Source organism: Impatiens glandulifera, chromosome 9, assembly GCF_907164915.1.
Source record: "Impatiens glandulifera chromosome 9, dImpGla2.1, whole genome shotgun sequence".
NCBI lineage: Eukaryota > Viridiplantae > Streptophyta > Magnoliopsida > Ericales > Balsaminaceae > Impatiens > Impatiens glandulifera.
The window spans coordinates 16330467-16357851 of NC_061870.1; the positions used below are offsets into that span (position 1 = coordinate 16330467).

General features: G+C 35.2%; 5 protein-coding genes across 5 annotated transcripts; 2 read left to right on the forward strand and 3 right to left on the reverse strand.

Annotated features, from left to right (window-relative positions):
• Nucleotides 1-230: 230 nt before the first annotated feature.
• LOC124915155 (protein THYLAKOID FORMATION1, chloroplastic-like) lies at nucleotides 231-1925 on the forward strand. The gene is made up of 5 exons (XM_047455819.1): nucleotides 231-568; nucleotides 649-916; nucleotides 1168-1384; nucleotides 1460-1575; nucleotides 1655-1925. The coding sequence occupies exons 1-5, from the start codon at nucleotides 367-369 to the stop codon at nucleotides 1749-1751; spliced, it is 900 nt and encodes a 299-aa protein (XP_047311775.1). The 5' UTR covers nucleotides 231-366; the 3' UTR covers nucleotides 1752-1925.
• Nucleotides 1926-2314: 389 nt separating this feature from the next.
• LOC124914386 (protein WHAT'S THIS FACTOR 1 homolog, chloroplastic) lies at nucleotides 2315-3995 on the reverse strand. The gene is made up of 2 exons (XM_047454924.1): nucleotides 3766-3995; nucleotides 2315-3601 (listed from the first exon to the last, which is right to left on the reverse strand). The coding sequence occupies exon 2, from the start codon at nucleotides 3597-3599 to the stop codon at nucleotides 2376-2378; it is 1224 nt and encodes a 407-aa protein (XP_047310880.1). The 5' UTR covers nucleotides 3600-3601; nucleotides 3766-3995; the 3' UTR covers nucleotides 2315-2375.
• Nucleotides 3996-12083: 8088 nt separating this feature from the next.
• On the reverse strand, nucleotides 12084-12918 carry LOC124916700 (transcription factor MYB14-like). The gene is made up of 3 exons (XM_047457453.1): nucleotides 12775-12918; nucleotides 12560-12689; nucleotides 12084-12257 (listed from the first exon to the last, which is right to left on the reverse strand). Exons 1-3 carry the CDS (start codon nucleotides 12905-12907, stop codon nucleotides 12122-12124), a joined length of 399 nt encoding a protein of 132 aa, XP_047313409.1. The 5' UTR covers nucleotides 12908-12918; the 3' UTR covers nucleotides 12084-12121.
• A 3507-nt stretch (nucleotides 12919-16425) lies between these two features.
• LOC124915880 (uncharacterized mitochondrial protein AtMg00810-like) lies at nucleotides 16426-16953 on the forward strand. The gene has a single exon (XM_047456630.1). The coding sequence runs from the start codon at nucleotides 16426-16428 to the stop codon at nucleotides 16951-16953; it is 528 nt and encodes a 175-aa protein (XP_047312586.1).
• Nucleotides 16954-18423: 1470 nt separating this feature from the next.
• Nucleotides 18424-19695, reverse strand: LOC124916693 (transcription factor MYB8-like). Its single transcript, XM_047457444.1, has 3 exons — nucleotides 19556-19695; nucleotides 19336-19465; nucleotides 18424-19015 (listed from the first exon to the last, which is right to left on the reverse strand). Exons 1-3 carry the CDS (start codon nucleotides 19686-19688, stop codon nucleotides 18562-18564), a joined length of 717 nt encoding a protein of 238 aa, XP_047313400.1. The 5' UTR covers nucleotides 19689-19695; the 3' UTR covers nucleotides 18424-18561.
• Nucleotides 19696-27385: the final 7690 nt, after the last annotated feature.

Genomic DNA, 27385 nt, shown 5'->3' on the forward strand with positions numbered 1-27385 from the left:
AATTAAATTGCATTACATTATTTTTTCAACTAATTAAAGGATGTAAGTTGGGTTGGTGAAAACAAACACACATACTAAGTGTCATGTGAAGCTAAAAAACCACGACCACATAACCTAATTTGATATGTCGAGGTCAGCATTTCAGTCATCTCCACGTGTCAATTTACTGGTCGTTCTGCATTTTCACAAACCTGTGCCCTGGATATTATTGGATAAGCCTTTCTCTCTTTCTTTTCTTTCCATTTTTCCCTCCTTTCTTTCTCTCTTCCTCCCCCCGCCCATTTCCTCTTCTGCCATGGGACTGTGAATTCATCATCATCATTATCATCTCCTCTTCTGATAAACTGTTTACATCTCTCACTAATAATGGCAGCTGTTTCCTCAATTTCCTTCTCTGCATTAGGTCAATCCTCCAGTAAGAAGATCTCTCCGCCATCCGCTCGTTCCCTTTCCTTCAATTTCGACGGTTTCCTTCTTCGAGCAAACTTTTCCAATGACGCTTTATTAGCTGTTCGAGCTTCGAATTCCACTTCATCAATGGTGATTCGCTGCATCTCTGCTTCAGCTGGTACTTAATTATGCTTTTTTCATACACTCTCTCTTGTTCCTAATGTCAACTGTAACAACAACTTATATATTTCATTTCAGATATACCTACTGTTGCTGAAACGAAGTTGAATTTCTTGAATTCCTATAAACGACCAATCCCTAGCATCTATAACACAGTCCTGCAGGAACTCATTGTTCAACATCATCTGATGAAGTACAAGAAAACTTATCAATATGATGCTGTTTTTGGACTTGGATTTGTTACTGTCTATGATCAGCTCATGGACGGTTATCCAAGTGATGAAGATCGAGAAGCTATCTTTCAAGCATACATCAAAGCACTCAAGGAGGATCCTGATCAATACAGGTCTCTTAAAACCTAATTTAGATTTATTCTCAATCAGGATCAACTGAATTGTAAGTATTACATTTGATAGGTAAAACTCGTGGTTGATATGAATTTATGATCTACAAATTTACTATCCATGTTATTTATGTCCTCTTAAGGTTTAGATTTTCATATTGCTTTGAAGTCAGATTATAGAAGTAGTTATGGCTGACTGATTTGAGCACAAATTTGGCAATAACATTGTGACTTTATTTGAAAACGTGATGAAGAAACGATGCAAAAAGGCTAGAAGAATGGGCGAAAGGTCAGAATGCAAGTTCACTTATCGACTCTACATCAAGGGAAGGAGGTGTGGAAGGAATTCTAAAGGATATTGCAGAAAGAGCGGCTGGTAATGGAAGCTTCAGTTACAGTCGCTTCTTTGCTATCGGTTTGTTTCGCTTACTTGAGCTGGCCAATGCAACTGATCCAACTCTTCTAGAAAAGGTAATGAAAACACCCTTCTTCTCCTTTTATGTTTATTTTCGATTACATAATGGTTGTTCGTACCATTTTTTTTAGCTTTGTGCTGCGTTAAACATAAACAAGAAAAGCGTGGACCGAGATCTTGATGTGTATCGCAATTTGTTGTCCAAGCTTGTTCAAGCCAAAGAGCTTCTCAAGGAGTATGTTGACAGGTGAGTTAAATATAACACGTTCAAATGCAGATACATAAACGATTGGAAACTAAATTTAGTATTTTGGGGATTTTATTAGGGAGAAAAAGAAGCAAGTAGAGCGATCTGAATCTCAAAAAGCTAGCGAGGCTATAACAAAATGCTTGGGAGAATTCCAACATGCTTCTGGATGGTAAATGCGGTTGCTTTTATTTTATGTAATCTTTACGTTTACGCACTCAAGAAGCTAGCCTTTTAAGATTTGTTGCGAACTCCAATTTATTTATTTGTCAATATACTATACACGACAAAAATCTAGCTATCGTGCTTTATCCCATTTATGAGAAATAGAAGAAGAAAATATGAAGGAATTTTTAGTTGTCTAATTTTCGTATATTTGAAAAAATATAAGGATGGGAATGAGGTATTATACAATGAGGAATGATAGGGAGCACTACTTTGGGGAAGCGACTCGTACAGCGAATGTGACCTCGTTGTTATCTTTTGTATAACAACGAGGTCACTTTCGTATAACAGCGAGGTCACTCTCGCTGTACGAGTCGCTCCCCCAAAGTACGACTCCCCCAAAGTAGTGCTCCCAATTATTTTTCTTATACAATTTAGTCATAAAAAAGTAGTCAAACCAAAATAACTGAATTGTGAAAATTGAGATCTTAAGCAATAAGAATAGTCTACAATATAAATGATAACCACAACCAGATACAAGTATATATTCAAGTGAAATATCAACAAACATATAAATAGTTCATAAGCAGTCTGAGATGAACCTCTACACTATCTTCATTAATACAAAAATGCAATTACTCGTCTAGATCTTTAACATCACCACGATGAAATTCACTTTTGTTCATCATAGCCATTGATTCAATATCTTCCCTTACAATCTCCTTTTCCAATTTCAATCGTTCATCTCTTTCCCTTTGTCCAACCGCCAATAACTCAACAAATTTATCCTTTATTCGAAGAAACGGATCGTCCTTATCAACCAATTCATCGCCATTATACGCCTCCCTCAGCATTGCAGTCTCAATCCCACCTTTCAAAGACAAATAAAATATCCCAGAATGACGAGTAAAAACACTAGAAAACGCATTTGAAAACCTAAAATCTACGGAAAATTTTCCAAGAATAGGGACAGGAACTCTCTTGTAAAGAGACATTGAGAGCAACTCGTGGAAAACACCGACCATTCTCTTCTCCATTTCCGGAGATGATTGTTCTAAACTCGAAATATCCTCGTATGGCGATATATATGGAAGCTCCATCCAATCTCGTGTCCATTCTCTCATCTCTTTCTTGAGAAAGAATCCTTGCGGAAGCTTAACATCGAAAGAAGGTCTCACTTTGATGCCTATCGATCTCGATTCCTCATCAGCTCGTTTCTCTATTACAGATTTCGCGAATTCAGGTTCCCACGATACTAGTTCCAAAAACGATTTCCCTTCTCCTGGACTTCCAACTAGCCGGATGTAGTTTGGATACTTTGGAACTAGATTTACCATGAAATCATTTGGAAAACCGAATTCTCTCTTCACATGGACTAATTTATCAGCACTAATGACCTTATTCTTGGACATCAACAAGAGTTTGCAGAGTTTTTCAACTATTAGAGGTTCATTTTCGAGGTTAATTCTCTTCTCTTCCTCTAGAAAATGAAGGAGTTTCTCGCTCGGGCGTAGGAATGGAACAGGCTCTGATTTCGGTCTGATTCTGTTGAGGTAGGTATCGAAAAGACCAGGATAAGAATCTAGGAATGTTTGGATTCGAATGTTGAGACACATTCTCTCACGGCGTTTATCCAGGTAATGTAATGGTATGGTTTGACCTGGTTCGTTGAGGACTTCTTTGACAACTTTAGCGCAAAGGCGCCATTTCTTGTCATTCTGAATGGCTTGATCTAGCTTAACGTCCTTCCGCCATGTAACTTTGAGGCTTGAAACAGAGGAATTGAATCTGAACCACAACTTAACTCTGGAAATTTGAATTAAGTTGGAAGAGACGATGAAGTGAGAGCTGAAGAACATATCTGGTTAAAGAGAAACTAAATAGTAAGGATTAAAAACGCTTGAATACCTAATTCTAAGGAAGAACTAGTATTCTATGACATGTACAGCATCGATTTTTCTAGGACAGTTAATAACAGATCCTGATTAGTTATAACATAGAATGAGAGATGAAATAGGAACGCACCTAGCCGGTAATGGTGGAGAGCTGCTGGAAATCGAAGATTAGAGTTCGTGTGTGACCTTGGAGGTCGAACGACGACGGAGATGCACAGACGGATGGAAATCGGATGCAGACAGGAGGCAAACTATCCTTACTTACTTACCGGTGATGGTGGAGAGCTGCCGGAATTCGAAGGTGCCGGAGGAAAATCAGATGCAGAACGAAGGGTTTTGCCGGCGAAAAGAGAGTGAAGACTGAAGGTTTAAGGGCTTCGACAATAAGCTTTCAACTGCTGCCGATATTTAAAAATAAACCGGGTTTGTATACACACCATCCGAATCGAATTCAGTTGTACTAACCCGACCCGTCAATGTTTGAGATGAAAACTAAACACAAAACATATTCATTACGAAAATATAGATAATAATAATTTAACAAGGTTACTTTTTAAGTATTAATGTTACAACTAAAAGATAATTAGTTTTTTTAAATAAACTTTTATATATTATAATAGAAAACATATTTATTTTTGAAATAAAACACAAAATATTTAAAATATCTAAACTTACTCAATAAATTTACTCAATTTATTTGAATAAGGTTAATTTAATTTTAAGTATTTTTAAAGTTTATTATATAGTATAATTTGTTTTAGAGTGAATTATCTTTATTAAAATATAACAAAAAAAATTAAATTTAGTTACAAAATAAAATAGTTTATAATTATGATATATATATATATATGGATAGCTTAAATATTTATTTATATTAAAATTAGGTTATTCAGACATATAGCAAAGGTTTAAACTTATATAATAGTTATTTTAAATACAAATTATTAATATATTATTTTTTCTGATAAAATTTTGTCTGATAATTAAAAGAACTAAAAGAAGAAGAAAAAAAAGTAAGAGAGAATATATAATTATAAAGTAAAGTTAAATTATATATCTAAAATAAAATGAATTCAAAATTTACATTTGGATTATATAAATACTAGAATTCAAATTTAAATGAAGACATAAAAGTCGTATTTATCACTAATTATTTTAATTATTCTTTTGAAAATTTTATTAATTCAAATAAGGGTTAGATATAAAAAATTAAATTATAAAATAATATCAATAAAATCAAAATAATAAAACAAATTCTAACTTTTAATTAATATGACATAATTTTAATAATTAAAAATTTAATTAAAAAAGTTAAACAATTTTATAGTTTATTTAGAGAATCTCCTCGTAGTAATAACGATTAAAAGTAAAATAAAGTTGTACGCGTTCATTTTCGTTCCCTTCCATTTTCTGGCGAGTATGCCTCTTTTATAATTAATTAGCATACGCTCCATTTTTGATTGAATTGGCCCGTACAGATTTTAAATCTAAACACTTGCGAATGTGTCGATCTAATTGACTTTAGAGTCGCCATTTTAGTTTACTTCCCAAAGAAACTAAAAAAAAGAAAAATCAGAGATTCATTTTAAGAGTTCGGTGTTTGGTTACGTATTAGGAAAGAGCATACGGCTCTATGTCCTATACGCCTGTCTTTACAGACAGTCTCTACTTCTAAGTAAATGGCCATATGATGTTTGAAGGATTGTTACGTTTTCGTTTTTAGTTCAGAACTCTTTTGCTTGTGTGGGAAAATCTTAATCATTTTTGCAAGGGACTAGTCCTATTCATGGGGTGTTTGACAAGGATAAAGCATTGGAAAGCATTAAAAGACATTGAAAGACATTGCAAGACATAGAGCAACATTCTCAAAGAAAAGCGAGAATCAGGATTCCCGAGAATGATCAAATGAGGATAGATGAGGAGAATAACAATTCGATTGGAGGACTAGAATTTTATTCTTTTGAGCAAAGGTGAGAAAAGAATAAACTAACCTAAGGTCCCAAATGTTTCTCCTTTTAAAATTTTCAGAGTTAAAGAGAACTCCGAGTACAACACGTTAAAACGAGTGATTTTCAAAAATAATTCTCAAAATTCCCCTAAAATTTCATATGCGAGTCAAAAATATTATTAGAAGCTCACTGGAATCAAATTTGGAATTTTCGGAGTTATAGAACTCCCGACATGACACAACGAAGATAGACGTTTTTCCAAACGGGTTCTAAAAATTCCAAGAAATTTTATTTTTGAAGAAAATAACATTTTTGAATTTTTGGAAAAATTTGAGAAAATTTGAAAGTGGTTTGGATGTTCGAATCCTCATTTTAAGGTCGTTTGTGAAATCTGGGAAACAAACAGGACCTTAGGTTTATTTATTTTTTGGTTTTTTAAAGTTTTAAACTAAAATAAAAGAAAAATTAAACCTAGGGACTCAATTAAAAGAGAGGAAGAGTTTGGGGCTGTTTTAATTTCGAATTAAATATTTAATTCGAAATTAAAACATAAATACCCATTTAAAAATCAAAGAAGCACAGGGGCTTCTTTGCAACCCTCAACAAAGTTGGGGGAATGGGAATATAACGAAATATCCCCTGTCTCCGGCGACTTTTCCGGCAATGGCGATTTCCGGCAACAACAACTTCTGAAGCAACGCGTCACCCGAGCGCCCAATACGACGAATCTCCGTGGTGTTCTTAATCGTTGCTTGTTCGATTCCTCAACCTCAACAGAACCTCGACCAACGAAGATCAGAATCCAGATTATTCCCCTAAATCGCAAGATCTTCGAACAAGCGACGTCCTGCACCTCTTCTGCCTCTGGATAGCGAAGTCTCCAGTCGCGACGATTCGTCTCGCCACAAAGAACTATTCTACACTTTGAGACCACGCTTACAACCACACAATCGAAGAATACCTTGAAGATCGATCGAAGAAAGCGATCTGTTATTCCGTTCTTCTGTATTTTTTTATTTCAGTAGAAACAATTTCTTTGGATTCAAGAACAACGCGTCTATCCTAAACCAATTCCAGACTAACCTAACTCAACATCTATTAGCTAAGTATTCAATCAATAACCAATCCAAATCATAAAAAGAAACACAGTCGAATAGAAGAAGAACAATCAAACAGTTGAAATAACTTGCAATCTAACTTTCTAATGAACAAATGGCATCGGTATTCATAACCGATGCCCCAATCAATCAATTAAGGACTACATTGGATAAGGATGTTACCTGATTAGCAAAGGGAAATGGAACAGAATGAAGAAACGAAATGAATCAGCCGGATTCGAAGAAGCTTCAGCTAAAGTTTATGTCGTTCTTCGCGTTCGTCGGTCCAATCGTCCAAGGCAGTGAGCTCGGATTACTTCTTCTCTTTCTCTCTCCAGTAACCGCTCTTTTCTCTCTCAAAAACTCAATTACTGGTCTCCTTCCAGAACTGAAAAACTGATCTGAAAAACTTTACTCCCCTGAAAATCGCCCCTTTTTTAACCGATCTCTTTTTTTCTTTTCAGCTGAAAAACCACCCCTCTTAACTTCATGGGTTAAATTGGAAATACGCCATAAAATCAAGGGCACGCTTGAGAAAAAAAATATATATTTCTTCAGTTTTTTTTTTATTCCCGTTTTTCCTACCCTTTATTTGCACCATCATCCCAAATAAATCTCCCTGCCTTCGTTTTTGCTCATAAAATTGTGAAAATTTTATGGTCAATTTTTAACGTCACGAACATGAATCTCCTTTTTGAATTAACCCAAACGGACCTTCCTATCCAAAGTTATGATATTTTAAAGTCACCCCTCCATTTCAATCTTTTCAATTCCGCGGTTTTCACTTTCATAACTTTAATAGCCCATAACTTTGTGCACAGGGCTTTCCCCACAATTAGGTTGGTACCATTGGAAAGGCAAGACTCTTTCCTCCATCCTCATTTTCTCATTTTCTCACGAAATGGTCCGTGTTGGTCAGGAGACTAGCCTCACAGAAACGTGTCAGTTCACGCATCACCTTCGCTGCAGGAAACTTGGACTGAGCTTCGGGGAAAACTGGAAGAACATTTGGTATCGTTGGAAATAAAATTCAAAGGGCTTTCCAAAGGTAACTCATACACTGAATATGGATCATTGGTTAAAAAGATATGATATTTGGAAGTGCAGCATAGTTTCAACTGGCTCCAAGCATTTGAATCGGTAGTACTGCTTCTCTTGTACAGGTCGAATGAGAGCCTTAACCTTCGAATCGCGGTTCGGGGATTGTTCCATTGGAAATATATGCGAGTTATATTTCCAACCCAACTTGAATTCTTCAAAACCATCAAGCACAGATCAAGTTACGAATTTTTAAGTGAAAGAGTGTTCGATTTAAACCTTTTAGGAACACCTTCCACTCATGACCGTATTTCGTCTAGATATAGGGCACCAATGGAAGATTGGGCTACACCATATGAAAGAGGACTAATTTCTATTTTCAAAACAACCAAAAGATCATTGAATTTCATCTAGTATTGAAGACGGGATAAATTCATGAAGTTTAGGGTTCCAATGGAAGCTCAATGGGGACTTCAAACTTAAGGATTCTTGATTTTCTTTTCCAATAATCCCTTTTTCAAATAACCCACTTTTTAAATAATCCGATTTTCCCACTTTAGAATACCAGTCTACTCATTTCCACTTCTTTTTGACACGTGCTTGATCCATCTTTGAACCGGGTTAACTCGTCGGTTGGCAGGTTGACTCAGGTTGACCCGTTCTCTTGTTTTCCCTCTTTTCGAGCACTTCTGCACAAATTTGAAAATAGTAATATTACACTCAAAATTCAAGATTTTTCAAAACGTACAACATGAACGTGTCACGGGTTGGGAAAACAGAGTCGTTATGAAATTCGACCTTTGGATCGTTATCTTTTAAGCTTTTCTAGGCCGGTTTTCCACGAGGTGTTTCTATTTTTGTTTTCCCGGTTCAATAAACAAACATGAGTGTTATTTCGGGTCAGTTTTTTATTAGGTATCTAAGGTGTAAAAATACGGTGTCTACAAGAGCAAACCAAACAAATCAATAAAAAGTGTCAGAGAATTTTTACCAAATATTTTAAACAATAATCAAAATTGTAAAGCAATGCCAACAAATGTTAACGAATAATATATATATATATATACTCAAAATAATTAAAATACATTTAAACAATGTTTTAAAATACGTGGATCGACTGAACGAACGCGAAACGGGTGAATGAGCGTATCGGATCTTGACTTCAATACGGGATCTTAGGAACCGACCAAATTCTGGTTCGACCAGATGGTTCGTCTGAAAATCTGATCCATAAATTTTTGATTCAAAAGGTTAAAACTTCGTTTCTTGCTTTCGCCGCGGATGGAAGGAACTTGGTGGAAACGAGGAATATTGTCAAATCGTCTTAGCTTGAACTTTATAAACAACATGCGGCAACAAAAGAATAAGAAAGTGAGTGTTTCTAGAGAAATCCGCATGAAGAATATGATGTCCATGTTGCCTCCATCCGCATTCGATGGAAAAACTCAAGTTCTAGGAGAACTATACTTGGATGCCGAATGCTTTCATTCTATAGGTTTTCATTGATTAAGCTACGGATTATATCGCGGCTCTAGATGTGTAAGTACGAGCAATGAGCACGGTAGTAAAGTTCTAAATTACACTTAATCTTCCTTTTTTTAAGCTAATTCAAATAAATTATTCCCTAATAATTAGTCAAAGCTTGGCTTCCCCTTTCCTCTATTCTCACTAAAAAAACGTCAAATTAGCGACGCATAATTACCGATGTTTAATTAACGTCGAAGATATGCGACGAATATTTCGATGGTTTAATCAATGAAAAACATAAACCGTCGCAAATATTAATGAATGAAGAAAACTTCGTCGTAAAAAACAAAGATATTTATCTATGATCTTATATGAAAGATATTATGTATGAAGCTATAAAGCTTGGATCCAGACATCCCAAAAGCTTCCCTAAGGCTTAAGGAGTGTTCTTAAATCCTTGGTATGCTTTCAATCATCCTTTAATTCATACTTCTAGTTTGAATTTGAAATTTTTATATTTCAATATTAATAAGTTTCTATATTGTATGGTTGTTGAATTTTATGATTGGAAATCGATCCTAAGATCATTTCCAAGATTTCTGTTTAGTTTAGAATCAATCAATCAACCTTAAACAGATAAACCTAAATTTAAATTTTGAAAATCCAAAAATTGAGTTTGCTCTTCTTGGGCTAATCCTTAAGAACAACTGTCCAGAAAGATTCCAAACATGTTTCTAATGATGTTAGACATCTATTTGGATCATATTTGATCTATCCTGATCATATTTGATCAAAATCTTGAATTTTAAAATAATTGAAAATTTTGAGTTCTTGAATTAGTCCAAACGAACATTTAGTGTTCATGTTTTATTACCAATCATGTATATGAAGTATAAAGAAGCTATTGGAAAAGTCCTTACACTTCAACCTTAAAACCAAAAACCCAATTTTTGGCCATAAATTGTTTTGAACAAATTGATGATCACTTAGGTCGATTGATACTTTGTGATGATGTTCTAAATGTTTCTAGGAGCTTTGTGAAGTTACCTAGGCCCTTGGATCAAAGAATCTAGCCTCCATCAAAATTGCAAAATCTGCAATTTTGATGTTCTTTAGGACCAAAAGGTCCAACCGATAAAACTTAGTTAGGACCGACAGGTCCGATCGAGGATTTTCAGCCATGACCGAGAGGTCCGATCGTTGTTTTTCATCGTGGACCGAGAAGTCCGACCGTTGTTCTTCGTCTAGGAGGTCCGACCGAGGATTTTTACATCCGATCGAGAAGTTAGACCTATGATCGATGACTCTCGCACCCCGACCGAGAACTCTTGAACCCAAAACCAACGACTTCCACCAAGGACTGAGAAGTCAAACCTAGGACCGAGAAGTCTCTCACCCGATCGAGAACTCTTGAACCTAGGACCGATGACTCTCACCTAAGACCAAGGCGTCCGACCGATAATTCTAGCACCCGACCGAGTATTCTAGCCAAGGACTGAGAGGCCTTAACACCCCGACTGAGGGACTCCCGCACCCCGACCAAGAATCCCGAACCTATACTGAGGGGTGTCCGGCCTAGGACCGAGGGCTCTTAGCCTTAGATCGATAAAATGAACTTAGGACACCGGTCCTAAGGCCTGTTTAGTTCCTATTTTCAAACTCCAAAATTATTTTTGTAATTTTGGAACCTAAAACAATTTTCTCAAAATCCCAAAAATTAGAAAATGATTTCAAAATATTTTGGGATATTTTCATAAAAATATTTTGACAAAGGGTTGTATAAGATTTATTTTTAAACCTTAATGCATTCTAAACTGATGTTCTTCAGGTATTTTCTTCCCTAGTCGTCATCAATAATATGTTCCAACATTTAAATAATTGTTGTTACAATTCTTTAAATAACCCTAAAATATACGCATGCATAGGATCCGAAGAATAATCGATTAAAATAAAAGGTTATACAATTGATTTTCAAAAAGTTAATTTATAAGTAGAGATCGTTTTCAAAACGGGTACAAAGGATGAAGCGCAAAAACATTTCCCGTGTATCACCAAACTACAAACTAAAAAGAAATTCTAGCTAATACATTTGTACATGTATGCCATTTTATTGATTTTTAAAAATCAATTGGGCACTCTGTTTCAAATAAATAATATTTTAAATTAATTATTTAAAATAAATTTAAACAAACGGATTTCTAAACAATCAAGTTGTAATTTAATTACCGCGAATTCCCAAATTATTTAAATTAAAATTCTTTTAATCCAGTTCATCATTTCAATCCTTGGTTACTTTTGAGATTTGAGAAAAGGTAAATTATGATTTATTTTTTTAGTTAAACTAATATTAAAATTAATTATTTCTTAAAAACAAAATAAAATAAACCAAAAACCACCGACCTATGGTTACACATTCGGGCACTTACAACACATGCAATCACAAACCACACTCCATTTTTATTTAGATTAATATAGTGAATTTAATATTTTTTCTTACTAAATTTTTGTTTAAACCACATGCAATCACAAACCAGAGTTCATCTTTTATTCAGAGATACTAGTGAATTAAAAAGATAGATGTCTCTAAACATTTGTACACTTGGACAAATGATACTAAAATCCCCACAAGCCATTGAGGCCACCAGAATCAGCACCATCACTGGACTTGGAATAAGCATAGTCGCATCCAAAGAGCAATGTACAAGAGTGCAATACATCTGACCAAATCAATTCTTCCTCAAAAGAATCCAAAAATGGTGTCTCATGATATGCATAAATGCCGGAGTCAAAGGAAAATAGTTCAGAAGTGGATGGTACATTCTCCGATGAAGACACAATGCTTTTAACATGTTGAGAACTCTCGAAGATGGATAAATGATAGATAGGTTTTTCAGTTCCAAATGTTTCAGTAGGTTTCTCAAATCCAAATGATGTTTTAATAGGTGGGAGTTTTGCCTAGACTATTATGATTTTGTTTTGGTAACTTTAATTTTTTCTTAATGTGTGTATGCCAGTAATTCTTTATCTCGTTATCGGTTCTTCCAGGGAGTTCTTTAGCTATGACCGCCCATCTACATCGTATTCAAATGAATAATTTCATAAGTTTTTTTTCCTATTATAGGTTTCAAATGAAAAACATTCTTATGTATCTATGTTTAGGAAATTACAAAGAATTTAACAAAAAAAAAAACAATGATGCAAATTACAACAACTAACAAATTAAATCATCAACAAAATCACCAACAATAATGAACATATTTAACAGTTATGACTACTTAGTTCATTTTGAAAAAAATAATTACTTAGGTTATAACTTGCAATAATTTTTTTCTTGAGCTTCATGAATAAATAATTTAAAAGAAAATTATCTTACTGATTTCCAAGTTTTTGATGCAATTTGACGATGGTTTCCTCTTCTTTTTTAGTGTAATTCCCTCGCTTCACACTCGGACATAAATAATTAACCCATCGCAATCTACAACTTTTTCCGCATCTAGCTAGATCTAGAAATTATATTAAAGTGAACTCATAATTCATAAGCTATAAGATATAAGATATAAGATCAAATTAATCAGAATATGTACTTACCAGCATATTTGGGAATCTGGCGCCAATTCTCAATGCCATATTTATGGATGTAAGCTTTCAACTTATTATCTTCTTCCAAACTCCATGATCCTTTCTTCTTCCCATCTTTGTCAAAGCAAGGAGTTCTCACCATAATTATATTTCTCTGTCTCTCTAAGGAAGCATGAGATCTATGTCTAAAAACTTAATAGTATATATATGTGTAAATTAAGTGTAAACTATATGAACTTCCTAGAAATTAAGGTCCATCAGGGACTTTTACTAGCTTTTGTCATCTTCTAAATATGAACACTCTGTAATCAGTAGTCAATAGTCAGCTCAAGTTGAAGGAGAGGGGAAATTCACTCACTCACCACTCAACTAATATTAATAATTTTTCCCAAACATATTTTAATTATTAGAAACCTGGCTAAACTTTGACATTATTAAAATAATTGTATTACCTAGCTAATTATAATAATGGACTTAATTAAATCATTGTTATAGACACATGTAACTCATACATGCATGGAATTGAGATCATAACATTAACAACGGAAAGATGATGGTTAGGTTTGACCTAGATTTTTTTTTTTTGTCATCTAATGGAAAATGGTTGAAGGCATCTCTAAATGGTTGAATAAAACATCTCCAAAGTTTTTGCACTAACAAGGTTGTAGAAATGACGATATTGCCCCTGTTATTAATAATGGATCATTATTATATAGTATTTATATTTTAGTGTACTTAGTATGGGTTAAGTATATATTAAGACACATATACATTAAGGCTCACATTAGAGTTTAGGTTATTTATTTATATATATAGTTGTTTCCAACTATTGGAGAGACAGAATATCTAAAATCAGTTTATTTATAACTTGGTATCAAAGCTATGGATATAGGGTTAGGGTTTCTTTTATGTTTTTCCTTCCTCTCTGATTGCGACCGAAGTCGTGACTCTGGAGCACATTTTCAGTATAGTGCTCACCTATTAGTGGAGACACAAATTTCTGGCATGGATATTCCTTCACCTATAGTAGAGGCTCCTTTGACGGTTTATGAGACGATTGCTCTTCGCAGCTTGCTAGCCAACTAGAAACTCCTTCCACATCCTCTCATTTTGCCCATTCTGGTATGGCTTCCGCCTTAATATTCACACAGTCTTCTTCTAACTCTTGGATCATCGATTCAGGATCCTCTAACCATATGACAAATTCTTTTAGCTTGTTTATCTCTTATTTGTCTCAACATAATACTATTCGGGTTGCAGATGGATCCATTGTGCATATTCTAGGAAAAGGGTCTTTTTAGCTTTCTTCCAAATTACTTTTGAACTCTATCTTACATGTTCCATCATTCACTTCAAATGTGTTATATGCTAAACATATTACATAGTCTCTCAACTATTCATAAACATTCTTCCATTCTCACTATGTTTTTCAGGGCGTAATAAATGGTTAGACGACTGGTGGGGGTAAAGTCAGCAATGACTTATATGTCTTGGAGAATGTGTTTACTTCTTCACAGATGGTCCTCCAAGTATCAACTAGCTCCCCGTTAGAGACTTTGCATTCATGGCATAGACGTTGTAGTCATCCCTCATTTTGTGTATTAGAACATATTTTTCCTACTTTAACTAGGCAATGTAGTATGTCAGACTTTATGTGTGAGTCATGTGAACTTTCGAAACACAAACGTTCCAGTTATCCTATTAGTAATCAGAGAAACATGACTCTATTTTCTATTATTCATTCTGATGTTTGGGACCCATCTCGGGTTACTGATCGTTCTGATTATAGATGATTTGTTACTTTTATTGATTGTCATACTCGCCTCACTTGGATTTACTTACTTCGTCACACAAATAAAGTGTTTGAATGCTTTAAATTATTTAATGCTATAATTCACACACGATTCTAAGTCGTTATATAGATCTTATAGAACGACAATGGTATAGAGTACACTGAAAGGGGTTTTGAGTCTTACTTATCCTCTCATGGAATTATGCATCGCACTACATGTGTCAAAACTTCTGAGCAAAATGGGATAGTAGAGAGAAAGAATGGTCAATTTTTAAAGGTTTATAGATCTCTTTTATTTACTATGCATGCTCCTAGTTTTCTATGGGGAGATGTAGTTTTGACTACATCATACTTAATTAACTATCTTCCCTCTACTATTCTCAAGTTCAAGACTCCAACATTATTTCTCCCACATACTTCAAACATGATGTGTCTACTTTGTTCATAACTCTACTCCATCGCATAAAAAGTTAGATCCACGAGCTCTAAAGTGTGTCTTTATCGGTTATTCTCCAACTTAGAAAGGGTACAAATGTTATCAACCTCCCACTAAACGGGTGTTTGTTAGTCATGATGTCACTCCTTATTACACCTCCAACTCATGTTTATCCCTTTAGAGGAAGAGTTTAGAAAAATAAAAATAAATTATTTTGAATATAAAAATCCAAAATATTCCCATCTTTGTCACTCAGGGGAACATAAGAGTCAGATCCTATGGAGCCTTCTTCGATGCCCATCTTTGTCACTTAGAGGGGACATAAAGAGTCAGTCCTTCTTCCCTTTTCAAGACATGAGGAAAGAGAGCACCTTGTAGTGGAGAATCAGGTTTCACAATTGGTAGACTTGATGGACTGAATTTGTTGACATACTCACGTAGATAACATGAAGATGTTATATTGTCCCCTCCTTTGATCCAGAAGATAGTCCCACAATTGCTCCTTCCTCCTATACAAACAGTAATTCTTCTCTTTCTGACCTTGATCTTAGAAAGGTTCTAAAAAATGTACTCAAAATCTTATTTTTAACTTCGTTTTTTATGATTCTTTATCTCTTTCCTATTGTGCATTTGTTTCCACTTTGTCTTCTCTTCCTATTCCTTAGTGTTGGCTGGATGCTAGACTTGAATTAAAGTGGTTAAGTGTTATGGGTGAAGAGATGAATGCTTTTGAGAAGAGTGGAACATGGGATCATATGACTCTTCCTATTGACAAAAAAGTAGTTGGATAAAAATGGGTATTCATAGTAAAATATAAGCCAGATGGAATAGTTGAAAGGTACAAGGCAAGACTAGTTGTGAAGGGGTACACACATACACTTAGGATTGACTATTAGGAGACGTTGGCTCGCGTCGCCAAGATGAACTCCATTTGAATCCTAATTTCTTGTGCTCCCAATCTATGATGAAATCTTCAGTTGCTTGATGTGAAGAATGCCTTTTTCATTACAACTTAGAGGAAAAAGTTTATATGGATGTCTTTCATGGCTTCTCATCTCACATTACATAAGGGAAAGTGTGTGATCTTAAAAAAACTTTGTATAGGCTAAAACAATCTCCTAGAGAATGATTTGGGAGATTTCATAGTGTTATGATAAAGCTTGGATTCAAGCAGATCAACTCAGACCATATAATGTTTGTTAAGAGACAATGATGCAAGATTACAGTATTGATTGTGTATGTCGATGACATCATTGTGACAAGTGATGATAAAGATGAGATTAACTCAATCAAACAACGGTTGGAGACTATGTTTGAGGTCAAAGATTTGGGTTCGTTACAGTACTTTCTTGGGATTCAGGTAGCCAGATCATCTTGTAAGATCTTTCTCTCCTAATGGAAATATGTCTTTGATCTCCTATCTGATGATGGGATGTTGGGATGCAAACCTGCAGACTCGCCTTTTGAAGTTATCATAAGTTTTATAAAGGTGTTGGGTCCCGAGGTGGATAAAAAGAGATATCAGCGGTTAGTTGGGAGACATATATACCTTGCTCTTATTAGACTTGACATTGCATATGTTGTTGGTGTTATGAGCCAATACATGCATGATCCTCGTGAGACTCATATGAATGTGATCCATCGCATTTTGAGATACTTGAAGGCAACATCGGGTAAAGGCTTGTTGCTTAAACCTCACGATTACCTAGATGTTCAAGGATATACCGACTCGGGTTGGGCTGGCTCCTTTGATGATATGTGTTCCACTCCAGGATACTGTGCCTTTGTTGGAGGTAACCTGATAACTTGGTGTAGCAAGAAACAAACGGTGGTAGCAAGGTCTAGTGCCGAGGAGAAGTATAGAGTTATGGCTCTTGGCGTTAGTGAGCTCTTGTGGATTCAGTCTCTTCTTGTAGAACTTGGTTTTACCCCCAACTGGTCCTATGAAGCTATTTTGTGATAACACAACTACTATCTATATTGTTCATGATCTGGTTCAACATGATCGAACCAAGCATATTGATATTGACTGATACTTCATTAAGGAGAAGATTTCTAGCGGTCTCCTCTATAACCCTTATGTAAAGACTGGTGATCAACTAGATAATGTCTTAACTAAGGATCTTAGTATTAGTGATTTTGTTCCCATTATAAGTAAGTTAGAATGATAAATATATTCGCTCAAACTTGAGGGGGAGTGTAAGAATAATGGGTCAATATTGTATAGTATTTATATTTTATGGTGCTTAGTATGTGTTAAGTACAAATATTAAGGTTCATATACATTAAGACTCACATTATATAGTTGAGAGTTTCTTATCTATATATAGTTGTCTTCACCTATAGGAGAGGCGGAACTTCTAAAATTCTTTTATTTGTAACTCCCTCCTTCTAGGGAAGTGGAGAAAAATCTTACGCATGTTTGTTTTTCAATTTACATAAATTCAAATTTGGATGTTGCATTTGATAAAAAAAAATGAATTCTTCAATTGGGACAACGTTAGGGGTTAGGGTAGGGGACTTGAGGAACACACCATTGTGAAACCGACAAATGAGACACCTGCCTAGTTAGATTTTGAAGAAATGAAAACTCTTTGTGGCTTACCACCTTGTAGCGTTTTATTCTCCATCTAAGAAGCTATTATATTTTTCTTCTTTCAAGAGAATGAAACACATTTATGTTACTATATAGGTATCCATGACGAAAACAAATCCAAATCAGTAAAGAAAAAATACATCTCATAATGTCATATCTAACATCAAAGTTTACAAAATTAACAAATAAGAAATCCCCCACTTCATTTAGCTCAAATCCCTACTTTTCTTTCCTTTAATTTTTATTAAACTTATAGAATTGTTCATATAAAAACAACCATTGACAAAACTCAAGATTTCTCATGTTACATGAAAGACAAACAACTTATTATGTAACTTTTTCTTGTTTATTATTTGTAATGTTATGTAATTTTTTCCAATTTTTATCTTGTAGATATTTAAATAGTGTTTCACAATACATTTAATACAAATTTGTTTGATTCGGTCATTTATACAAGTTATTTTTTTTCTTTCAACGAAACAATATATGATTATCAAAATATATTAATGAATACATAATGACTGTCTTACAATTTTGTTTTCAAATATGTTCAATATGTAATAACATACCTATGATATTGTACAATGATTTATTGACCCTATTGAATGGATACTTTTTTTTTCTTTTATTATTTTTAAAAGTTGGCATGAACACATTAATTATGGTGAACATTTCATTCCAAGTCATTATATGAGTTATATTAAGTTGATAAATAAGACAAAAATAATACAACTCAAATTACATGATAGACATAAGTGTCTCTTTATTTCTCACGCTTAATTCAAGATATAGGTTTTTCAAACACATCCAATTGCCATTTTTTTACTATTTATTTGCTAAGAATCTATAATCTATTCTATGTAGTATATATATGGTATATATTCTCATTTATATTAGATATATCCAAGCCAACATTTATTTTGGAAGTTTTAGTGAAAAGTTCGATAAATAATTTATGGAAAATTTATCAAACTAAAATCCCCACAAGCCATTGATGATACCATCATCAGCAGAGTAACTGAACTTGGAGTAATCGTTGTGACATGCGACGACGGGCAAGGTATCAAAGTTCAAGAGTTCTGACCAAATAGACTCCTCCGAAAAATCCAAAAATAGTGTCTCCGAAAATGCACATATTTCAGGGTTAGGGTAAATCAATTCCGAACTGGAGGGCGAAATCACTGAGAAAGTTGGCTCGTTGATTGTAGGTTGATCAGAAGTATCTAAGATGGGTAGATGATCAAAAGAATTTTCATATCCGAAGGAAGGTTTAACATGTTGAACATCTTTCAATCGAGATGTTCTCGCCCGACTTTTGTAAACATGGTTTTGTTTTGTTAAACGTTTCTTCTTGATGTGTGAATGCCAGTAATTCTTTACCTCATTATCTGTTCTTCCAGGCAACTCTTTAGCTATGATAGACCATCTGAAACATATCCACAAGAATATTTGAATTAGGGTTTTTTTAGGGTTTCTATTAAGCAAAACATTCTTAAGTTATATACAGGGGTGGAGCCAGGATTTGAAATCTTCACGGGCTAATTCTTTATCAAAAAAAATCTATCCGAGCTAAACAAACGAAATAAACCAAGTATACAGTCATTAATACTTTTTAGCGACGGGAAATATCAATAACGACGGTGATTTACCGTCGTTATTTCCAGACACATACAAACTATTTTGGTCTACCCTGGCTACAGCCCGGACAAGCTTACACTTGGATCCGCCCCTGGTTATATAACTTACTTATTTCCATGTTTTTGGTGCAGTTCGATGATTATGTCCTCCTCTTGTTTGGTATAGTTCCCTCGCTTAACACTTGGACATAGATAGTTAAGCCATCGCAATCTACAACTCTTTCCGCATCTAGCTAAACCTAATAGATATATTAAAGTCAACTCATATTTCATAAAGAATCCGAAATGAAATTGAATTAATCAGAAATGAATATATGGGAATCTTGTACCAGCATATTTGGGAATCTCGCGCCAATTCCAGATGCCATATTTTTGGATGTAAGCTTTCAACATATTGTCTTCTTCCTCACTCCATGAGCCTTTCTTCTTTCCATTTTGATCAAAGCATGGAGTTCTCACCATTATAATTATATTTCTCCTTTTTCTCTCTCACTCAGAAGCATTACATCTGTGTCTAAAAACTAAATAGTATATATATGTCTAAACTATATGAACTTCCTAGAAAGGTCCATCAATGGCCGGGTGGCAGACTTTTACTAGCTTTTGTCTTCTTCTTTATATATATATATATAAAAGAAACCCCCCACACACACACATCTTATCATATTAATTAAAAAAACCTGGTTAGGAATATTTATATCTATAAATAAGAGACCCCATTCAAATCTTATTTTATTGACTAAAATATCTGGTTATGAAACCTTTTCTCAGTACTATAGTGGGATTTCAAACAAATGGATTTCATTTTATTTATATATATTTTGTCATCATTAAAATTTTACTTAAAAATTTAGTTGATTATGGTTTTGGATTTTTAAATAATTTAATTTATTTAAAGAAACAATAATAGTGGATAATTGTGAGGAAGTTTTTTTAATAAAATAAAAAATAATAATTTAAAATAAAAAATATTTTAATATTTTATTTAATAAATTAATTAATATAATGAATGAGATAGAGTAAAATGTTTATACAAATAGATTGAGTTAAAATACCCATCCTTGAAACCTCTAATCTCTCTTTTAAGTATCCAGTTTTAGAATAATCAAACTGTCAAATTTTATTCATGCTTAAATTCGAGTCAAACTATAAAATAATTTGAATAAATTGATCATCACCCAGGTCAAATGATACATAGGGATGATAATTTTAATATTCTTTGGCGCTTTGTGAGGCTACCCAAGCTCTTGGATCAAAGGATCCAAGCATCCATCAAAATTGTAAAACCTACAATTTTGGTGTTCTTGAGGATCGAGAGGTCCGACCGAGGCTTTTCAGCCAAGACCAAGAGGTCAGACCAATATTCTTCATCTAGGACCGAGAGGTCCGATCGATGATTTTTACATCTGACCAAGAAGTTAGACCTAGGACCGAGAAGTTTCAAACCCGACCGAGAACTCCCGAACCTAAGATTAAGGCATCCGACAAAGATGTCAGACCTAGGACCGAGGAGTCTTGCACCCAACCAAGAACTCCCGAACCCAGGAACGATGACTTTTACCCAAGACCGATGTATCCGAACAATATTTTAGCCAAGGACCGAGAGGCCTTAGCACCCCGACCGAGGATCCTGAACCTGGACTAAGGGGTCTCCGATTAGGACTGAGGGCTTTTTATCCCCTATCGATAAAATGAACCCAGGACCTAGGACACCGGTCCTAAGACCTATTTGGTTCCAATTTTCAAATTTTCAAATTATTTTTGTAATTTTGGAACCTCAAACCATTTTATAAAAATATTGAAAAATAGAAAATAATTTCAAAATATTTGGGATATTTCCAAAAAAAAATATGTTGATAAATGCTCGTTTAAGATTTAGTTTTAAACCCTAATACTTTTTAAACTAATGCTCTTCAGGAATTTTCCTCATAGTCATCATCAACAACAAGTACCAGCATTTAAATAATTGTTATTACTTTTTTTGAAATACAAAAATAAAACATATTCATGTCTAGGACCAAAAGAATAATCAGTTAAAATAAAATAGTATACAACCGATTTCCAAAAGCCAAGACTTTATAAAGTAGAGTTAAACGGGTATAGAGGATGAAACACGAAAGCCCTTTCTTGAGTATCACCAAACTTCGAACTAATCAAATGGACCTCTCTCTACAAACCGAAGGACGAGGGAGGCATCAGCTTGAAGAATTGTATCGAGTGGAACAAGGCTTTCACCTTCAAGCATCTGTGGGCTTTGGAGCGCAATCAGGAGTCATTATGGATCAAATGGGTGCATATGAGGTTTATGAAATACGAAACCAGCATCTGAACTTGCAAAATTCATGAAGGTATGAGTGGTCTCTAAAAAAGATTCTTAAACTAAGAAGCGATATTGCAGATCTTTATGACATCCGGCTGAGGGACGGGAAAGACACTCTATTCTGGCACGACCCTTGGTTCGAAAACCAGCCTATCATCCACAAGGAGGAGTTTCAAAATACCCGCATCAAAAGGGACTGCATAAAAGCGAAAATCAGAGACATTAAAGACGGAAATTAGGACTCACTCTTGAGAAAAAATTTATAAGGACAGAGGATACTTGATCATATAAGTAACATACAACTACACGACAGACCGGATATTCATGAATTGAAAGTTGAGGACAATGGGAAGTTGGTATCGAAGAAAATATGGGAGGTAACCCGGGAAAAAGTGCAGAAAGTAGAATGGGCTCCTCTTGTATGGTCAACGAAGATTATCCTAAGACACCAGTTTATCCTATGGCTCGCCTTCTGGGAAAGACTTAGCATTCGTGATCGTATCAGTAAGTATATGAGCATCCTGAACACGAGTTGTCTTCTATGTAGAGGAAATGAAGAAACCATAGATCACTTATTCCGGAGCTACTGTATTGCTTCAGAGCTTTGGGACAGATTATATAAAAACCTGGAGCTGATTATTTTCTCGAGCGAATGGAATGAAATCAAAGATGCAGCACTACTCAAAGCCAATGGAAATAGATTTGCAACAAGCGTGTTCAAGTGCGGCTTGGGAGCAGTGGTGTATAACATTTGGCAAGAACAGAATGCAATGGTATATGGTAGAACCCGTAGGAGCGTTGAAGAGTTATGGAAAAATATTGTATCGGATTGTAGCGCCCTCGCGGGAACGTTGACAAGAATTCCAAGCACGGAGCAGAACTGAAATATCTGTAGGAACTAGAATTTACCGTTTTTTAAACTCACTAGAATTGAAAGCATTGTAATTAGATAATTCATTTACGTTTTTAGCTTTTTAGCTTTTATTCAGAATATTACGACTTAAAAATCATTCTAGGCCTGTCTAGAATGATCTCTTAAACTCGTGATTTTTTTCTTATTTTTGGGAATTTTTAATGAAATGACGCTAAGTCGTTTTTCCCCCAAAAAAAACTTTGGACTAAAACGAATTTATGGTGAAAATACGTTAGTACACATACACTTTTTTATTGATTTTTCAAAAATCAATTGGCGACATTATTTAAAATAAATCATCTTTTAAATTAATTATTTTTAATTAATTTAAACCGAAATTTTTAAAAATCAAATTTTAGTTTGATAATAATAAATTTAAGATGGTTTAAACTTGAAACCAAATTAATTATTTTTTATAATTAATTTTAAAAGTTGTCATGAATCATTTAAAATATTTTAAAATAATGTTTTATTTTGAAAAATATTTCTGACACGCAAACTGAGGTTAAAATTCTCGAATCTCGAGCTTCTTCGGAACCAATGGGTTTTCCGGGGTTATAGAATTCAAATCAAGAAAATGGATAATTAAGTGGTATTGAAGATTTACCGAACTGAAATATAAAAAACTCAATTTAATTCATAACTTGAATTACAACATGAATTGAAGCTTACATGGATTTGAAAAACACTCATAAACTCTTTATGAAGTTTCTTGATGATTTAAAAACTGAACTTTAAAGCTTTATACAATATTTCAAAAAAACAATTAAAGCTTAAGAAAAATGTAATGGTGGATCTTATAGGAGTTTAATTGGAGACTCAAGATTGGTTTATTGGCATTCAACTTGGTCGGAAAGCTATTCATAGCCTTTCTAAGTCGGTTGAATGATCAAGTGGATTGAATTTGAGACAAAAAGTCACTAATGACTTTTGTGTTCTTTCGGTCGTTCTTATCCTGTTAGGTTATAATTAGGTTTATGCTCATAGGTGAAATGATCTCCAAGGTAGAGTGATCATTTCACCTTTTGAGTCAACTTGTTTGATGGAGTATCGATCGAGTTCTACTTTTGAAAAAAAATAAAAGTTTCAGTTGTTGATCATTTGTTCGTCGCGAGAAAGAAGACAGTTTGAGGATGTGGACGCGCGTTTGTGCTCGACTTTAGGCTTTCCGTCCACATTCTTTTAGCGTTCAATGTCTAGTTTGCATTTGCGCTAACAACGTTGTTTCGGGTGTTGGTTTATCCGGTGCTACGCAAAAATGACTAGCTTCTGTTGTACGGGTGATGCAGCAAACTGATGTCCATTGGATGATGAATGAGCACTCATATGATGGTTGAATAGTCTACTATAGTTGTTTCTTCTAATTTCGTTTGCACTTAATTATGATCTTTTTTCCAGTCTCGGAGCTTGTTTGAAATCAATTTTATTCACTTTTTTGACTTTTATTTTATCCTACAAAATATATAAAACTATTTTGATAGACATAAATATTTATTTTGTTTATATTTTATTTTTTTATTAATTTTTTTATATATTTTAGATATTATAAATAATTAATTTTAAGTTTAAATGGATGAACATTTATTCCATATTATTTCTTTAATTTATTTGAGCCACCTAAAAATAATTTGAGATTAATTAATATGATAATTATCACAATTAACTATTTAATTCTGTTTTGACTTGATTTTAATTATTTTGAATTTATTTATAAATAATTATTTAAAATTTATGAATTAAGATATTAAAATTTTAATTTTTACCAAAATATATATATATATATATATATTTAGACGTATGTACTTGTTAGGATCTAGGTAGCCGCTGGAGAACCGGGGGTTGGACCGGTTAGCGGTTCTCACTCGGAGGGTGGTGGTTAATCCGGTTAGAGATTAACACCGGGGCTTCAATACTACACAACCTGTCACAAACCCTTGAACTAAGTTCAAGTGCGAAAGAGGTTTGCTTTCAGGTTGAAGCAGCACACTTGTATAATAGGCAGAACCGGTTTCGGATGATGAAGGTTAAAGAGAATGGTGGGTCGGTTTCGGTAACCTGGTGATTCGGCTTAGATAAAGTTAAATAGGTTATAGTGGTACGGATCGGTTAGATAATGGAACCGGCAGAAAGTAAATGACAAAACAGATTTTATGGATGTTCGGAGATAAAACTCCTACGTCACCCCTTCCTCTCGAAACCGCGAGAAGGATATTCACTAAGGAATACAAGTACAATCCGATTGAGACTTATTTCCTGCTCGATGACACCCTTACAATTTATACCGGAATTGTAAGCTACACACACTAGCACTCAGGCTTTCTCTAGAACAGCACAGTCTTATCACTTGTAGAATAAATGCTCTTAGAATTTCTCACTTGTCTCATTGTATGTTGCTTGTCTCTTGTATCACTTGTATATATTTTACTCTTCTTCAACTGCCCCTTTTATAGGTGAAATATGCCAACGGTCATATTTCACTACCTTGAATCTGATTGGCTGAGCAGGGGTGCAGAGGTTTAGTGATTCAGTGATTCAGAGCCTGCGGTCATCTTTTCAGACCTGACGGTCAACCTCAGACCTGGCAGTCTGTTCTTCCGGTGTGTAAGACAAACCTGCTAGGTTTGTCTTTTACTCAATGTAGGCACTGTCTGTACTTGGAAGATCTTCTTTCTGACTTATCCTGAAGTGGAAAGATCCTGTAGGACTGTTTTCTGCAGCCATTCCTCAGACTTGTATGAATATGGAAGTGTTCAGTCTGTTTCTTTGGTATCATTCTCAACAGATACCCGAATTGTCTTCTTGTACTGGTCGGTCATTTGACTTAACCGGATGGCTTCCGGTACGAGTGATGTAACCGGACTTCTTCCGGTTATTCCTCTGTCTTGTGGCTGATCGGCTGTTTGATGATTCCGGTTTTAAGCTTTGGCCGATCCTTTCTTTGTGCGGTCATGTTCCAAGTATTCTTGGTCGGTTTAGTAGCTTGACTGGCTAGTTTTCTTAGCCGGTTCTTTTGTTTGTCCGGTCTGGTTCCTTGTTCCTGCATGGAAGATTTATTTAAGTTATATTTATTTGAACCGGTCTAACTTTATCTAACAATTTCTCCCTTTTTGATTATTTTATTTAAAATTATCAAAACAATGTAAGTTTGCAAACGTATGCCAGTTCTTTCTTTGACCGGATTTTTGAAAATGACTTGGGAGAATTTTTCGAAAAGTTTGGAAAAGTTTTGAGAAAAATTTTGAGAAAAATTTTGAGAAAAGTTTTGAAAAAGTCTTATCTTTTATCTTATCAATTTCTCCCTTTTTGATTATTTTATTTAAAATTATCAAAACAATGTAAGTTTGCAAACGTAGGCCGGTTTCTAAAAATAACTTTATATATATAGATAACCGAAAATAGACAATAATATATATGAACATTAAGATAGGCATAGTTAAGAGAAGGAGAGCCCCTATTCCGAGTCCGAGAAGTCATAGCAGGCTATCAGATTCTTGTTCCGCTTTTTCTTCGCTGGTTGCGGTTGACTAGCCGGTTCGGAGACTCGTTGTTTTGTGGGCCGCCGATGTAGGTGCACTTCAGCTTCTTCTTCGATGTAAGTGGCCTGATCCGGTATACTCTCGATAACCGTGTCAGTTACCACATTTAGCAGGTCGGCCACTTGAGCTTTCTTCGAGGATTCTCTTTTCCGTTTCGCCGGTATCGAAGAAGCAGCGGTTTCCTTCTTATTTTTGTTAGCGGTTGCATAGCCTTCTAGCCTCTGACTTTCCCTTTCCAACCGAGCAGCATCCTTCGCAGCTTGAGCGGCCGCCTTCTTTGCAAGTCCCGGGAACTTAGCTTCTGCCCTTCGAATTCGCTCGGCCGCTTCTTCCTCGGTAATTTGCGATGGTCGTGGTGCCTCCTTTTCTTTTCTTGCTTCATCGTCCAGCGCATCCTGGACCTTCTTAGCCGCTCGAGCATCAGCCTCTACAGTCGCGGCATCCGCATTCATCTTGGCTTGGAGCAGTTCGGCAACTTGTGCGGAAAGCGCCTTGAGTTCGTCCTCGAGACCGACATTCTTCTTCTCAAGTTCGGAGACCCGTCCGAGTGTTGTGCCGACCAGGTCGTCAGCAACCTCCGTCAATCGTTGATCGGTCTCTCTTTCAAGCCGGGCAAAGTTCTCTTTTATCTCGTAGGTCGTATCCTCCAAAATTACGGTTCGCTTAAGATGTTTGCTGCGCAGAACCGCTTCTTCCCGTTGATCTTCATCGATTTCTGAGAACCGGTCTTCTGTTCTCTCCAAAAGTTGCCTTGTGGTGTTGGCGAACTTGAGTGCCGAGCAAACGGTTCTTTGGAATTTCTCCTTCAAAGGGAAAACCTCGGAGTCTTCAAACTCTTGAAGCGGCTCTCAACCCATTCTTTTGTGAAGTCCGATTCAGAGACTTCCGGTTGTGTAAGTGGAGATTGCCCGGTGAGAGGAGGGTCCGCCCTTTCATCGGATTCATCTGATGCCGAATTTGCCCTTGGAGGTGTCGGATAGTGAGCTGGACTTGTATCGATCCGGGGGGCTGTATATTTTGGTATTTCCCTTTGACCGTACATTGCCTCCAGCCGGTCAATTTCCTGGATGAGTTCTCCTTTTGCTTTTTCAAGCCTTTCCAAGACCAACGGTGTTAAGGTGTCCTCCGATGCTACCTCTTCGAACTTCGCCGTAATCTTCCGGATGCGTATAGTTAGCTTCTGTAGCTGTGCTCGCGGTTTTAAGAGATAGGTTCGGTGTAAGACCTCTTCAATGGTATCGGATTTTGTGAGATCCATGACCACGTCCTCCACTTCCTTCAGTCTTTGGAGGCATTTTTCGTCTGTGTAGCCCGGTAGGATGTGCCTATACCGTTTACCGAACCGGTGCTCGTGCCATTCTTGGTAAATTTCCTCAACCTTACCGGCTCG